Source organism: Electrophorus electricus, chromosome 21 (assembly GCF_041902795.1).
Source record: "Electrophorus electricus isolate QZ-2024a chromosome 21, ASM4190279v1, whole genome shotgun sequence".
In the NCBI taxonomy this organism is placed as follows: domain Eukaryota; kingdom Metazoa; phylum Chordata; class Actinopteri; order Gymnotiformes; family Gymnotidae; genus Electrophorus; species Electrophorus electricus.
Genome location: NC_137517.1, coordinates 7,768,088 through 7,785,236, shown reverse-complemented (window position 1 = coordinate 7,785,236; position 17,149 = coordinate 7,768,088). Strand labels below are relative to the sequence as shown.

Sequence of the window (17,149 nt, the reverse complement as noted above, 5' to 3'; positions counted from 1 at the left end):
GTCAGGAAAAGAGATATTTTTTCCAAATTTTATGGCATACCATAGTCTTTTAGAAGTAAAATTGGAAAATCTTGTTTTGGATCACTGTTGCATCGACACTCCTGTGAAGCATACATAATTATACCCATTTGATTGGAAACCTTTATTCATGTTTAAAATATTAGCCCATTTGTTATGCAGAATTTGTTTGTGCCGTCCTCTGATGCCTCCTGATTGGCCAGTGCCTGTGGGCCTCCCTAGACCCGCTGGAGTAACTGAGGCTCCACATCTAGACTGACATGGGCAGTGGTAGCTCAGTGGTTAAGGTACTTGATGTGATTGGAAGGTTGCTGGTTCAAGCCCCACCACTGCCAAGTTGTCACTGGTGGGCCCCTGAGCAACACCCTTAACCCTCAGTGTTATAAATGTTGTAAAAAAAAACCCTCAATTGCTTAAGTTGTTTTCAGTCAAAAGCGTCAGGTAAATGTAAGTGACTGCTCAGTTCCGTAAAAAAGTATGTATTGGTACTTGTTGGGCTGCCCAATGGAGGACAGGTTCCCTCTTGAGTCTTGGTTTTCCAGAGGTTTCTTTCTTAATCCCGTTCAGGGAGTTTTCCCTAGCCATCGTCACCTGTCCCCGCTCTCAACTCGGCAACAGTAACGCCTCCGCCAACACTCATACCGCGAAACTCTTTCTAATCGATGTAGATGTGGTCATTAAGTGGGTATTGAGTGTCGACAAGACAGTTCAAGAAATTCACTAAATGCCTATTATTCAGCACACAGTTGTGTCTAGAGCATTTTGTTTAGAATACACAAAATGATGTGTTTTTAAACTCTTTTAATAAAACAGTTAATAAAAGATTTCAGTGCAGACAGCAGGTACCTCCATATAAAATCTAGGTCTGTAGGGTCATTACAGAGTTAACAACTCCTTGTGACAGATGTCAAATGCTGTAAAAAAAGAAAAAAAAAAAAGTCTGATTAACACAAAAGGGCATTTTGGCAAATCCAGATTATGGGTGCACTTTCATTTATTAAATGTTGCCAATCCCAGCATTCTGTGCCACCAAGGGAATGAAATGATGTAGTCACTATTGTCTGCCCATCCTGTCCGTGCTCTGAGCCCTGACCTCCATGTCCTTATGCTGTAACTGCTTGTATTAGAGAGCTTAAACCACTGCTATTTTGCCAGTGGCTGCTTCACTAAATGCCTAGGTGATTAGAATTATGTGAAATTGGATGTGTTTGGGCTCAGGAATGATGAACTACAGTGTTTACAACGCTCTATGCCATCAAAAGACACCAATGACAAGTGGGAGCCATATGGCGTGGATCACCATGGGAACAGATGCCTATTAACATGCCACCTGACCTTGGCAGCTGGGTTCATTAGCTAACGCTACCTCAGCCATGGGATTCTGGAGACGACCGGATAAAAATCTGAAACCTGAAAAGATGCACAGCACAGACGGTTTCCCCCCTGTTTAGTGACTTGCGTATTCATAGAGAATGGCCCTGCACGAGTCATTTCATCTTAAAATTATCTACATGACTCATAACAAATGTGTAAATACTGAGCACTGGTTTATTTGAGATGTGCAGCATATTTAGGGTGTTTCCCCTCCTTTCTGGTGGTCACAACTATTCATCACGCACCTAGCTTGAGAAAGTACAATTTATGAACACATCTGGCAAGGTTATTGTAATTGTACCAGCACATAAGAGGCTTAGTCTTATTTTAACATTGTATTTTAATGGGATTCAAACATTTCTTAATGAAAAGGGGAAATGTATTTTAAAAGGCCTAATGACGAAAGGTTTGTGGTGTGAAGGGAATGCATTTTCGTTCATATCCACTACGCTGTGAGTTATGGCGTAGCCTGTTGTGTCTGTGATATCACCCTTTGCCGCAATAAGCGCCACCTAAAAAAGGTGGATTACATTTTTCAAATTTTGCAACACTGGACCTCTTATTAGACCTAAATTTGGACCTCTAACACTTGTGCATTTTAAACCTCCAAGTGATTGGTAAAACAGCAAAAAAAGGGCGAAGGGCGCGTGATTGCAGACCGCGATCCCTAGTTGCTCGACCAACGAAGGAAGTACCTTTACAAAAGTTCCAGTTTCACCTGTAACGTCGACGCTAGTAACTATGCCAAGTTATTATATGCTTTCCAACATTTCTTTATGTAACAGGGCTTTTTATTTGATCAATTATAGGCCTATAAATGATGTCCATTATGCTGGATACGTGCAAATTGATGTGATATGACTTGCTACCACAGGCGAGATATAGAAACATTGATAGGAGTAGCTTAGTTTTACAATTGCTATTTGTTTGGTGGTTTAATTATGATGTATTCTGATCTTATTTGTTGTTTTAAGTAAAAATCCAATACAGGCTGTAAAGAGTTAAACTGTAGGAGGCGCGCTGGCCGGATTTGGGTGGAGTGAACTTGGACAACCAGTGTATTTCTTTCTATTTTAATTAGCTAGCTCCATAGCTAAACAAAGACCTGCTACATTATCACTGAGGAAATTAGGTTTTGTTAATTCCGAGCAACCTTTCCGCATGAAGCTGTCTATCAAATATGGGGGATGTCAGTGAGGCATGTTTGCTGGATTATATTTATTGCTCAGGAGGAAAAGTTACAAATACAGACTTGTTAAAAACGTATAAACCTTATATAAGCCATAGCGATTTGCATCTTCGTGGTGAGTAACCTTCGCTGTAGATGAATATTTGCTCCTCTTTTTTCTTATTGATGGTGGCGTGGGCGCAGCGCGCGCTGATGCGTTTCGCCACCGCCTCTCCTCGTGCGCGTGGCTTGCGCTCACTGCTAAATCATTCCAGCCAAAACGTGTGACTGTTCGGCATTCATCCATGTTATAACTCATCATTCGTTCTGTTCACCGTCGTCCCATTCATTGTACATTTACAAGAGCTTCCAGGCACACAGTAAACCCTCGAAACTAGATACAACAGTCTAGTAAACATCTGCTTTACATTAACGTCTGTGTAAACCGCTTCAGTTCCATCAAGAATCTTGTCGTTTCCGGTCCTGCGGACCACTCAGTGCTGCTCTATTTTCGTGCGGTTGCGTAAACTGTTCATAGCTCAGGAAAACGACCATTCTGTTCGTTGGCATAGGATTGAAGTCGTCCTAACAGCCAGCGCCACTCAGTCGACTGAACACATCTCAATACAGATCTATCACTGATCTCTGATTGGAATTTTGATTGGAGTCAAATTCGAAATACGAGTTGACGATTAGTCCTCCAACATTTAATATTTCATTTATAGTTGTTTTTGAGATTCATTCTAACAGTTTTAAATTGTTACATTTAATTACGAACTCTGTTATATAGTGTACATTGAGTTATGACAAATAATTACACTTAATTCATGTTCAGAAACGTACCATGGTGTACCATTATCCATAATGGCTGCCATTTGGAGGCTTGTTTTCTCTCCAGATGCTCTGGTGCAGTTCTGACGTTTCTGTACATCTGGCACCGTCTGACAGTGCTGTCAAGATATAATTATTTCCAAAAATTCCCAAATCTGCAATGATATCTTATGTTTCATAATCTCTTGGCTTTATGAAGTGGTTGTGAGAAGACTTTGGGCAGTTGCTATTTTCTCTGTGGGAATCTTGTGACATTAAAGTCTCCTGATTCCATCAGGGCAGCAAGCTAATGAATAACCCTAAAAAAACATAAACTATGCTCCTCTCACCACCAGCCCAGGAATTGAGCTGTCTGGGCTGGTCAAATACTGGCTTCCCTTCCAACTTCCTGTTGTTGAGGATGCAAAATGCACAACTGTCCTCCTCTGAGCCTCTCTTTCCCCTGGCAGGAAAATGGGAAGGTTTCAGCTGTGCTGGGCATGCTATGTATACTGTATAAACAATTGCAGCTGCATTCTCTAAAACACTAAAACGCAGTATCAAGTAGATTGGTGGTATTTTAATGCTGATTTTTTTTCCCCACAAGGTACAGGGAACTTGTAGAGAGTGTCCCTTTTGAATACACATTGTTGTAGGGAATGGAAAAGCCTGTCTGATACGGTCTTTCTGCTGCTACCCCTCATGTTTAGTCATGTACGTGGGTCTACTCATGAGCTTGTACTCATGCAGGGGTAATGAACCAGGGGTCTGCTCAGAGTTCCCATTGGTCAGTAAAACAGTTCCAGACAGATCTTGCCCAGTCCTCAGACAGGCATGAGGTTAGGGCCTACTCACTAATCTTATTGACATAATATCGAAACAAATACAATGTAAGAAGGAACAAGAGAGTTCAAAGATTTCACTTGTCATGAAGCAAAGTTCCACCAGTGCAGTGTCCAAGCGGTTAAGGGTCAGTGCAGTTAACAAACTGAAACCTGTTTTGTTAGTATTTATAATCTAGTAGCTGCAAATTGCAGAAATCAGATCCATCCTAATTTTTGGCAATTTAACCGTCTTTATTCTTATGTCTTGTCGCACCTGCATGCACTCAGGAATTCCACTTGTAAATGTTTCTCATGTTTCTTTTGTATTGACATTCATTTTATTATTTTTTTTTTGGGGGGGTTATGATGACCCTTGAGTCTCAGAGTCAGAGATTACAGAAAAATGCGCTTCTCACTGTCAATTTTGTGTGTCTTTGCAGCCAAATACAGAGAGGAGTTCAAACGCATCATCGACACTATTGCTGTGTGTAAATCTGAGAATGTAAGTGAGGCTCTTATGCTCTTCATTATTTCATCATTTAAAATACATCATTCCCTTCAGCACCATTAAGAGTGTTGTCCTAAGATGATTAATGCTCAGATGTTCACAGTAACTGAAGTATGATTAAATTATATTGCTTCCCCTGCTAGTCATTGTAAACCTAATCTGCATTCCCTAAGGACCTAATTATAGTGTATGTGACTGGGCCTTGTGTGCTATTTCATAGTTTACTAGCCCATTGCTACTGTCATAAAAATGTAAAAATAATTCCCAAAGAAAAACATTATTTGCAAAATCCATCCTCGTTTGGTAATAAGCCATGTGAGAAGTTGTTCCTCTCAGATGTTAGTATTTATGTTTTTTGTGATTTCAAGTAATTTGCCTCTTAAAGGGATATTCCAACTTAATCTCTTTCAACTTATTCTCTGTCTACTACAACAAAGAAATACTTTGACAAATTTCTGTATATTTAAAGCAGAGTGGAAAATAATTTCAAGCATGTAAAATGACAATAAACAGGGCAAGTAGTATCATAAATGCAAAACTCTAATTCTGTATCAGATCATTACAGTTAAATGCAGCAAGTGTTAGGTTAGACTGGTGTGAGAATATCTTACCAAGGGTGTATGTAGAAAGATGACAAAAAGATGCGTCTAATGCAGGTTTAAGTTGTTACATGTTGAATTTGGGATCATTTGAAATGCATCGTCGGATCAAACTGAATTCACCAGATAGAATTAATTTTTTTTCTTTGTTAATGGGAACATGTGTCCTGCTCTTATGTTGGTTTTAATAAAACTGTCACTTTATCTGACTCAAAGTCTGTTGACTGATGCATTTGAAAACCAAGAAGTTTCGTCTATGAAGCATTTTTTAAATTGTTTCATTATATCTGTGACTGCTAGGGAAACTGTGACAAAATGCTTTTTAGGTGGGACTCCAGATAAAGGCCATTACCTTCTCCTCGGGCTCCCTTCTGTTTACCCCTCAGGGAGAGAAATACCTTGTCCTCAAAAAGAAGTATAAACAGCTGATGCAGGAGCGTGAGTCTAAGAGTGGAGCTGAGGCTGAGGCAGAGGCAGGGAGGCAGTGTGATCTCACAGAGCTCCGGAGCTGGGCGCCAGCACGACAGCCAAGCCCGACTTCGATGGATGTCGAGCAAAGTAGGAAACCAGCGCTGGTGGCCTGGTGTGAAGCACCTGCTATTACAGTCTCTGAAGCCCAAGTGGAAGAGCCTATAGAAGATGTGAGTATCCCATGTCTCCATGTACTCAGCCATGGCTAGCTGAGGGCTAGCAGTTAAGTGGATGTTAGAACAAAACAGCTCAGCCACCGCATTCAGATTAGTGTCACCAGGCAAACCCACAAAGTTAACTGCAGTGGTGTGCGTTAAACGTTCTATATGGAGGGTCTCGCGTGCTTATGTGGAAGTGAGCACTCGGGTAGATTGCACATTAACAGGGCACTCGTGAGTTATTTCAAGAGATGAGTTCTGACTTTTGTATTTGTCTTCACTAAAATTCAGTGAATATCAAGAAGTTCCTCATCATTCACTGCATGAGATATACCTCATGAGATATACCTCCTTGTCTAATGCCTCATTCTGTTTCTGGAGCGCTCATATACATTCCTCGTTCCGATACAATGAGTTTGTCCAACCTGTTTGCTGCTAGAAACGTTGTAGAAATGTGCATGGTTACAAGCTTCAGCTTTGAGCTCTCTGGCGATCGTGCACTCTCTCTGACAGTGCCAGCAGTTCAGCACATCCTGTTCCAGGCGCTCACTGAAGCGTGCCATCTGGAGATGAAGAGCACCCAGTGATAAGTCAGCCTCTGCCGGCCACTTTGCAGACATTTTATCTTTTGCATGGAAGTGCAGCTGAGGAGCAGTTAGACTTCCTCATTGTCGCTAATGGTCAGAATCGCCTAGACCAGCATTCTCTGCTCACACTGAGAGAGGGTGCAACTTGGAGCCCTGCACTTCTTCGGAAACGCCCGATTCAGCTCTTTTTCTCATTACCATGAGCCTCGTGTAGTGTTGGGGCTACCCTGTAGAGACATAGCCGAGCCTTAAATCATAAGGCTAGTGTCTGCTTGTCGTTTAGTTGTTCAAGCTTTATCAGAAAAAAACACTGCCTTATCTCAGCTAGAGTTATGCACATAGCTGGCTTTCAATATTTTCTGTGAGACATTTTTTTTAATTATGTTGAAGTTACAGTGGACGTCTTTAACCACAGAGACATTGCTTGGGCCACATGGCTGAGTGTCACTTAAGTTTCACAACAAACAGTGCCAGTACTATTCTTAACTGAATAGGTGTGAGTTTGAACTGCTAAACATCATTTACATTTACAGCATTTAGCTGGCAACTTTTATCCAAAGCGAATTACAGCTGTTAATGCAACTTAAACGGTTGAGGGGCCCAAAAGTGGCAACTTGGTAGTAGTGGGGTTTGAACCGGCTTCTTCTGATTTTTAGCCAAGTACCTTAACCACTGAGCTACCACTGCAAACAGGCAAGAGTTGTGTTTGTTTGTTTGTTTGTCTATCTATCTATCTATCTGTCTGTCTGTCTATCTATCTATCTATCTATCTATCTATCTATCTATCTATCTATCTATCTATCTATCTATCTATCTATCTATCTATCTATCTATCTATCTATCTATCTATCTATCTATCTATCTCCTTCCTTCGTTCTCTTCCCCTCGCGTTCTCTTCTTCTTTTCTGTGACTTCAGTACAATTGGATCATTGTCTGTTGTGAAACTTGGACAACAGTTTCTTGCTGTGAGCACTGACCTGGAACATGACTCAGACCAATAACATGTGAATTTTATATAAAGCTAACTGTCTAAATGTCCATGGCAGGAATGTTCTTAGGCCTGTGGTTGCTACCTGTACTGTGTATAGTTCAGCTGATGAGGAGAGAAGGCCATACCCAGTGAATAGGAATTTTCTCATATAGGGTTTTAGTGTCTAATAACTAAGCAGAAAAGTGTTGTTGTTAAAAGTAGTTCTCTAGGTCATTTCTGGGTCCTCTGCGTGTTTAGGAGCAGAGAGACAGTTGACAGAGCCTGCAGACACAGAGGAGGAGCTGGACAAAGTCTCAGAGTCAAAGGTTGGCGAAGCACTGTGTTTATTTTTTTTTTTAGTTTAAGCCATTTTAGATTACAGATTTACAGAGCCTTTGTAAAATCTTTTTTGATTCGTGTTGTGCTGCTGCTCCGTTCTGTACCTACTTCAGAGACTTAAACTGAATGCAGCCTCTGGACAACGATTGAAGTCGTCAAGTAATCGACTTCTCTTGCGGTGATGCTGTTTGTAACCACCAGATGGCGACAATTTAATGAATTGGATTTGATGCAGACAAGCTTGAAGCCAAGAGACAGTACAAACGGGGCTTGTATTTCCATGTTAGAGATGCTCTCTTTTCTTGTGTAAAACAGCTGCATGCTCCACCTCATTAGAGAGACGATATTCATCTGTGTCCTCAGACTGTTTAAATATGCAGCGGCTTTTGGTATAGATCGCTTTTAAAACACGCCTAAAGACTAAAATCAACTGCAATTTGGTCTTCCATTATCCTATTACAGTGTTTTAATTTATAAGTTTAATATTTCCATTATACAGTGCGTTAGTTGGGCAGGGTGACATAACAATCATTTATGAAAGTTTGTATTTCTGTAAGATAGGCTTAAGTAAAAATATTATTAGCATTTTTGTTCTTAATATTTTATAATAAGATTTTTTAGGAATGGCTATTAAATGACTAGACCAACTCAGCCTGAGGATTGATATGTGGGTACTAGAGCATCACCCTGATTACAGTGTTCATCTGATGACAAACAATAGCAGGTAATGGTCACGAATTCAGGACATCTGGGTGAAACTACGGAGTATGAAAAGCCAAGAATAGTTTAGATTGATGTGTTAATTTTCAACAGTCCAGTAAATGTTCATTCATTCAGCATTATATTAAAACGACATGCATGGTTTTGAAATGACTCTGGTCAGGAGCGTCTGTTTTTTGTCACACATTTATTACAAATGTAGAGTGTTACTTGCTGTACTTCCTCCTTTTCATGCTTGAGTGTCCTTTTCATGAAACTGAACCCATCCTTACTAATTACTCTAAGAATCCTGTATATGAAATGTTCGTAACTGTTTTACTGCCATAAATTTAATGTGCTTATTTTTTAAAGTGCCCCACCCCCTTTATAGTGAGTTTGTGCTGAGTCTCCAGGGCAACACTTGCATTTTGTTTGATCACAAAATAATCTGGATCAGAGGACATAAGTGTTCAGACCTTGACAGTTATAATCGATGCAATTACCTTCCAAAGTTTTTCCTTTTTCCTTTCCCATTCATGTTTCCAGTGGAAAGGGTATCTGGCTCTGTGCCTGAGTGGTTAAATGTGGTACCTCTCACAATGTGAAGGGGAGTCATTTTGGACGGTTCTCAGCGTCCACATGAAAGAATGTGTGTGTTTGCCCACTGTCAGGCTGACCACTGCTCCCCTGCCCTGAGAACAATTAGCAAACGAGCGCTTGGCTAAAATCAGCAAACTGCTGTTTTCCTCTGCCACTTATCCAAGTGACTGACACATTGGTAGGCCTATATAAAATAAGACCGTCCCTAAGTATTGGCCCCTTGTAAAACCGAGTTCAAGAAGACAAGAAAATCCACTGCTCGAGCTGTTTGGCTTTCATTGAAGCCAGTTGTCTATTTCTGAAGGGGTTCTGACTCCACAGACCCCCCCCCCCCCCCCCCCAAAAAAAAGGAGTTGTGTAAGGAGGGCTGAAAGTGTGAGGGTCACCTGGACACTGCGCCCTGGCCCGCTGCAGCAGAGAACCAAATGTCTGGGCTGTGCGCCAAAGCTCTTTCCTCATTTCAACCGATTGGCTGCTTCGTATGTTTGATGTCTGTTACCATCACTGCGTAATGCCGTGTGTTGATCAACAGAAAGGCAGTGTTTGTCTTTTTACTGTTATAGCCGTCCTCCGACCAGAGGGTCCATTTCATTTCCCTCTCCCTGATGTGCGTTTTATTTGTGGCTTGCTTGCTGTGCTCACAGTGAACTTGGGCGTTTTCTGCTTGACTGAGCAGAGTGGTGTGGCAGCCTTTCCTCCAGGCACGCAGCTGCTACAGAGAAAGAATGCACGATGCTTTGACATGTGATTTTCGAGTACTGATACCCTTTTATTTCTGACGTCAGAGTTAAGAATTCCATTAGGTAAAATCAGGTATAACTGTGTATCAACACCTCTCTCACTTTGTCTTTCTCTCTCTCTCTTTTTCTTTCTTTCTTTCTTTCTTTCTTTCTTTCTTTCTTTCTTTCTTTCTTTCTTTTTCTTTCTTTCTTTCTTTCTTTCTTTCTTCTCTCTCCCTCGCTCACTTTCTCTCTTTTCCAGTCAGAATCAGAGCAAGAGGAGGAATGTACTGGCAGTGTTGGCTCTGCTGTTGTGGCAGTAAGTGGCTATCTTTTTCTAGGGGTTTTTTCCTTTTCTCAGCCGTGCCCATCCTTAAAAAAAAAAAACAAACAACCAAAAACCCCCACAAAGTTTTTATTTAGAGTTGGAGTTGAGCTGAGAGCAGAATATCGTTCACAATAAAACCCAAGCAGTATACACACAAACAAAGTGATATGATGTCATAAGTCTCAAGACAAGAAGCACACGGTGTGCCTGGTGCTAATGACACTGTAAATTATACCGCGGCGTCACAAAAGCCCCCTGCAAGTTAGAAGAGACGAATCTCTGTAGTTGATCCTGTGACTCGTCCGTTTGAAAACGTATGCAGAACAGACGCATGCCTCTGAGCGCATGTGCTCATTTATCAGCCTGACCGGGTGCTGGGGCTTGTCCTTCTGTAGCTGGACCCTATTGAGAAGGAGTGGATGTATTCAGCAGCATGCGGCAGACTGCCTCACCTCACCCAGCTGCTCAAGCAGGACGCCTCGCTGGCCAACAAAAAAGTAACCAGAGTTCCGTCCAGACCAAAGTCAGACCTCAGACCAGCAATGCCTCAGCACTGCCATATAACTCAGAACACTTTGTTAATGAAAAAATCCGGCAAAGATAATAAATATGTTAAATGACAGATTGTTGGCTAATGATAGAAATAAGACTGTTCTTTTTTTTTTCTTTTTTTTTGGGGTTCTCCTGTTTACTCCAACCAGGATTTTACCTCAGTAAGTACATGTTTGTAATTCTGCAGCTTTGTAGGTGTGTGGTGTATAATTTCAATGTCTGTATTTTAAGTAATGCCGTTTCTTTTCGCTTCTTCCTTTCTGCTCGGATACGTGGTCATGCCTTTTTACTTGAAGGGGGTGAGTGAACTTTCAGTTTTATATTCTATCTTACTGGAATGCAAGGGGGCTGTTTTGTGTACTAACGTGTTGGTACAATTGATACAGAGGCAGTAATTCTTATTAGAATTCTTATGGACTCTTAAAATAGCAAATGAATTACCGATCCCTGGTTCTGGCTTCCTATGAAGTCCCTGACGTTGCATAGTCCCTGTTCCTGTCCCCAGGTGTGATGCAGAGGAAAGCAAAAAAAAGCTCTATCCAGAGCCTGCATTTCAAAGGCCTACCATCAAAAGGATTATGAAAGATGGCTTTTTAGCTCCTGTGCCCCCAAACAAATCCCTTTATTTGACCCCTCTCCCCCCGTGTGCTTAAGAGCTTTAGAGTAGTGTTTGTTGTCTCTCCGTGGCCTAGAGTTCTCACACCATCTTTACTCGGACCACCTTCCAAGAACCACTAAGCCGCTCCCTTCCCCGCCTGGACAAGATACAACAGCGACTATTGAAGTACACGGGAGATTAGGCGTGACCTCAAAGACTTCAACCACTTAAAGATAATCTGAAAGTAATAGAGCAGGCTAGGATTAATTGGACAACAATTGCAAGCATGTCCCTGGAAAGGTGGCATGTTTAAGCCCGGGGTGGCTTTGATGCCCGCCCCGCCGTTTGCCAACCCAGGCCAGCGTGCCAAGGCTGCTGAAGTCATGCGGGCCAAGACGCCACTTTCCTGGGCCTCGGGATGTCCCATCCCAGGCATGGCAGAGCCAGAGTGTGAGCGGTGGGCAGGGAAGGCCCAACGCTGGTAAGCAGAGGCTGGGAGCGCCAAGGGATGAGGCCTTGTCGGCCTTCCCAAGTGCTGGACAGGGATTTTCTCCCGCTTATATATATTTTTTGACCTCCTGACTGACTCTAGTCTTCCTCTTTGGTGTTGGCTTCAGTCCTTGATGCACTTTAAGCAGTTAAGCATCGTCTTGAGCTTCTTGGTAAGGAAAGTACCCTGGTGGTGTAGGAGCGTAACCTGACACGAGCATTATCTTGTTTGGTTTCCGAGTGTTTGAAGTGCCTGGATGGGGTGGTGGGGTGGTGGAGCGGGGGATTCCAGCTGCGCCTCTCGTGGGGCAACCTGAAAAATAAACGCCAGCTATCCCAGATGCGGCGTAAACATTCTTTTGCCTTTGAGCATCGCAGGCTGGACAGCTTCACACCTGTCAGTCAACGAGCAGAAGATGGATAGTGTGTGAATGAAGAACCACCTGTAGCTGACCCTAACCCCTAGTTCCCTTTGTCTCTATGTCTCTTCTGCATGTGCTGCACACCATGCCCCCTCCCCACTGGTCGTGGACCACTCTTCCTTCCTCTAGTTTGTAAGTATATCATTTCCCTATTGCCTCTCTTCAAATGTAGTGAATATGTGTGGCACAGTGTCCTTTTGTAATAGTCTCCTGGAACAGGACACGGAGGTGGTATTTTACTTAGTATGGCCAGGAGATACCCCGCTGGTTTGAGACAGGAGCTTGAGCAATGAAGACAGGAGACGCCACATCCTGTTGGCCGTCGTCCGTCAAACCCGTGCGGCCCCCCTGCCTCAGAGAGGCCTGTCAGCTTGTCACTCAAGCGGTGCGGCAGCCAATCCGTCTCCAGGGTGCGACGGCGAAGACAATGGGCCTGTAGATAGAGGAGCCAGACTCCATTTATCACAATCTGTCTCAGGGCCTGGTTGGCGGACACACCCCGAAGAGGGCACTGGGCCCGCCCACCGCTGCAGGGCCCGTGGAGTGGAGTGGAACTGAGAAGCTTCAGCTACACCAGATGCTGTATCTCCTCAGATAGTCAGATGGAGAATTATTTCCTAAATTATCAAATTAAGAGGAGTGTGTTTCTATAGTAAAAAATCATTTAAAAAATAACCACATCTGACGTGCAGAATAGAATACAAAAAAAAATATATATATATATATATATATATATATATATATATATATATATAATATGTGCAACACCGGTAAGTTCCAAATGGTCATTTTAAGATGCATTCAAAAGGGAAACGGTTTAAATTTTCTTTCTGTTGGTCTTGTCGGATTTCATCATGTACCATTCGTTTGTTTAGAAGCCTTTTATGTGCAATGTTTTGTGAAATTTGCTTTTTGTCTCCCCTGTGCGTATGTGCCTGTTTGCATTTTGTGTGTTTGTTTGCGCTGCTTGAACTTAAAGTGCATGTTTTTGGAAATGCTAGTTTTTTGCCGAGTGTGCACACATCTCTAGAGCACATCTCTTTTCTGTTGCTCGTGAATGTTGTCCATTACTAAAGCATCAGGTTACTTGAAATGTGCTTGCGCGCATGAGGTAGGGGGAGGGAGCGACAGCAGCGTGTTTCAGTGTTCGTGATGGGCTTGTCAGTGGGCTGATGCCTGGGTGGGTCCTCCATCATAGGGTCATACCAACATCATCAATCTTCCCCCGTGTGACAGGCCCCTCCTTCCCCCGCAGTGGGCTCACTGGTTTGTTGTTTTGTAATTAGGCCGCCATTAGGTGGCAGGAAACCGTCTCCTCCGCACGAGACCCCCCACCCCCCCACCGCACAGCTGGACCCTTCCATCCAGACAGCCAATAGGAGGCTACAACCTCTGCAACTGTGGGAGTCACGAGGGGCCGGGTCAGTCAAGCATGGTGTGGAGTGGAACATGTAGGGCATGCTGCTTATAACTCCTGCATTACAGCTTTGGTCTTGTGATCTGGGGAGTGTGTGATACCCAGGAAGTCTTGTCAAGGATTGCATCACTGGTGGAGAGTCATAACCACAGAAGGCCAGTCTGGCTTCAAGCTTGCATCTCATCCAGCCAACAAATTAGTAGCTGAGTCCTCAGTCTATTAACTACGTTTTGCTTGATTGAAAAATATTGCCAGAGAGTCAAGATGGACAACCCATGTGCTGTATATGAAACTGTACTTTATTCCATATCAGCAATGCTTTCAGCAAGTACATGTGGCTCAGGTGCTTTACCATGTTACACAAATTGTGTCTCTATGATTTAAATTGCACAATATTAATAAGGCAGCAACTTGACCATGAATGTGTCTACAGAAGTGCTACATGACATCATGTTTTCTCGCTCTCTCTCTCTCTCTCTCTCTCTCTCTCTCTCTCTCTCTCTCACTCACTCTCACTCACTCACTCACTCACACACACACACACAGACTGCTCTGCACTGGGCTGCTAAACACGGAAAGCAGGACATGGCTGTCGCCATGGCTGACGCTGGAGCCGACGTGAATACCAAGGCTGTAAGTCATGCTCTTAGTCTCATGCAGTGGCATTTTGACAGCGCGTAGTAAAAAAAATACTTTGGTGAAATATCAGACAAGGTTGTTTACAATATGTTTAGAAATTGAATCACTAATCCAGTGTTTCGCTTGTTTGTTCTTTTCAGCATGTAAGTAACTGCCCTTGATTTGCTGCGTTCACGTGGAAAACAGCCCTGTACAGCTGATGACGTGTTGCTCACATGTCTACCTGCCTGCCAAAAGGTTGGAAGTTCAGAGTCAGCAGCTCTGCCACAGCTCCTCTCAAAGGGACAGCACAGAGTGCAGCTGCGCGAATAAACGCGGCCGCTGTTTCAGAGCGCACATTCATAAATCAAACCATGTCACGTTAACCGCTTCCCTTAAACAATGTCCTCACGTATTCCAATAGCAGGACTCTGAAAAGAGCAATTGCACTGAATTACCAGGCAATTACCATGCTGTCGTTAGGGTTTGTTGCTGTAACCTCAGTTCATTTGTGTCCTCTCGGTTATGCTGTCTTTCGCTTTTCTCCCATCTCCCCTTGGCTCCTACTCTGGCTCGGGTGTGTGCATGCTCGGATGGATTTGTGGCATGGGACGCACAGGGAGTAAGTGCTCTTGTGTCCTCTTTTAGTTCTGTCTACCTCAAGACACACAGCGGCCACCTCATACCCACACACACTGGCCACTAAATTAGGCACGAGTATCTTAGCGGTGCATTTTTAGATGTGCGATTTTCTCCCCCCCCCTCATTCAGCTTTTTTCGTATAGGACAGCTGTCACATTGCTATTCACTGCATTAAAACTTTCTACCTCCTTGCTGTTTGACAGGGATACACACCTTTACACATTGCTGCGCTTCATGGTCACCGCCATATAATTGATCTTTTGATCACCACCTATGGTAAGCATCAACCAACATGATGAAATCCTGATAACGATGACGGTTTTAATATTTGTGAACAGGTAAAATAAATTCTTATCATGTTTGATGGTAACATATAATGCGTCTAAACCAATAAAGTGTTGGCTTCGTGAGCGGAATTATTGCAGTTATGCTTGAAAAATGAAAAATTCCGGTTTTCCTGTCAGGAGCCAAAGAAAACCTGAGAGACTACAGTGGTCACCTGGCATCCCATTACCTGAACATACAGAAGACGGTGGAGGAGCCCAGTGATCTGAGTGAGGCGATGCAATCCTTCAGTTTGCACTTGTGCATGTTTCTTGTGTTAACGGCTGTATTATTCAATGAAACACATATGAAGGTATACTGAAAGCAAGGTGCTCAATTCCTAAACTCATTTAGATTTTATGCTTTAATGCTTTTTATTTTAGGACTTTCACTTTACTCAAATGCAGGTTAATTTAATTAAAATGAGTGGAAAAAACAACTAGAAAAGTTCTCATCTAGCAAAAGCAACACATGAAATGGAGTAATATTTTCACTAGGATGGAACATATTTGTAATTTTTTAAAAATTACATAAATGACATCTGAAGATAAGCCAACCTAAACAGTGATGAGAAGCTTTTAGAATTGCTTCTAGACTTACAGGATGAATTTCTTAAGGAAGTGCAGGATGCTGGTTTTGAGTTGTGTCTTTTTCAATCTGAAGTTTCAGAGTACCACAGCCCAGCCCAAGTGAGCGAGAGGCGCAACAGGAAGCTCAGTTCACTTTTTCACTCACGGAAGAAGTGGGGATCCGCAGAGGAGCTGGCTCCAGTGCCAGAAGAACGGACTGCCCCCCAACAGCTCACGATCCCCGCTTTTAGACCCAGGAAGTTCTCCCGCTAGGACTGTGCTCACCGTGGCACCCCAAACTTTCCATGGATCAGTGTTAACAACAATTTTCTTCACTTTCAAGGGTGTTTGTTGATTCACCTTATGTTTATATTCTTATTTTGGTTTATATGGTGAGGTTTTATTAAAATACCCTTTTTTTTTTTTGCTCCTTTTTTGTTGTGTTGTACGAGAGGCATTGATTAAACACACGTTCACACCCGCTTGTTATATCAGGTTTGTTTAATGAATCTTCTGTTGCTGTCTCTTACACAAATGCAAGCTGTGTTCTGTGGCGTCAGATCATGTGAGGTTGCTGAATATTTGTTACACGTGCCTGATCCTTTTTCACATACAAAAAACGCTGCCAGAGCTGCTCGCCTTTCTCCTCTTTGTTGGTTTGCCCTTGTAACTTTTTTTTTTCTGGTTTAAAAAAAACCTCATTTGAGATGTTTTTACATTATTTTTAAAATGTTTCATTATTTAAATTTTTTCTCATAGTGGTTTTATTGAAAAGTCTTAAAAGCAAAGGACTAACAGGGTCATGCTGCTACCGTTCATCTTTTCCTTTGGTCTACAGAAGCATGTTCCACATTGGTTGCTTGTTATTTGGTTATACATTATTTGCCGTCTATAATTAATGAAAGGTATTATGTGTAATAATTTTCAATAAGGTGTGAGATTGAATTTGTCTAGAAATGGACCTATTTTGTAATGATAATTTACTAAACAGAGGAAATGTAACAATATTCATTTGTGCCTTGAGCTGGGAGTTTTCTTTGTTTCCTTATTTTTTGCTATTGATTACTCCCGTTGTAGGGGTTCAGAAAATTGTAATGCTGTTTTGCACATCATTGTTTTTGGTGTGAGGAAAAAAAAAGAACTATAAATGATATTTTATGCTTCATTGTATTTTTCTCATTTGTACCGTCAGACAGTTGTTCCATGTGCAAGGCTGTGATTATCAACCATTAGTAAGCTCTCCTGGGATGGCAGGTCTACACAAGGTGCTTCTTGCGCTTGCAGCCAGTCCCCGGGCCCCAGCCTGCAGCTCCAGGCGCTCCGAGTGCTTTGCCGTGCTCCTTCC

General features: G+C 42.5%; 1 protein-coding gene across 5 annotated transcripts; it reads left to right on the top strand.

Moving 5' to 3' along the window:
• The first annotated feature begins 2,435 nt into the window (after window positions 1-2,435).
• Window positions 2,436-16,967, top strand: LOC145652881 (uncharacterized). 5 transcript variants are annotated; one of them, XM_081704649.1, is made up of 12 exons: window positions 2,436-2,696; window positions 4,635-4,696; window positions 5,688-5,942; window positions 10,108-10,164; window positions 10,569-10,670; window positions 10,875-10,886; window positions 11,022-12,366; window positions 14,198-14,284; window positions 14,431-14,891; window positions 15,115-15,187; window positions 15,376-15,465; window positions 15,899-16,967. In XM_081704649.1, the coding sequence occupies exons 1-7, from the start codon at window positions 2,573-2,575 to the stop codon at window positions 11,118-11,120; spliced, it is 711 nt and encodes a 236-aa protein (XP_081560775.1). In that variant the 5' UTR covers window positions 2,436-2,572; the 3' UTR covers window positions 11,121-12,366; window positions 14,198-14,284; window positions 14,431-14,891; window positions 15,115-15,187; window positions 15,376-15,465; window positions 15,899-16,967. The 5 variants fall into 5 exon arrangements, with proteins under 5 accessions (XP_081560775.1, XP_081560774.1, XP_081560773.1 ...); XM_081704648.1 differs by having other exon boundaries at window positions 11,022-13,994; XM_081704647.1 differs by having other exon boundaries at window positions 11,022-14,284.
• Window positions 16,968-17,149: the final 182 nt, after the last annotated feature.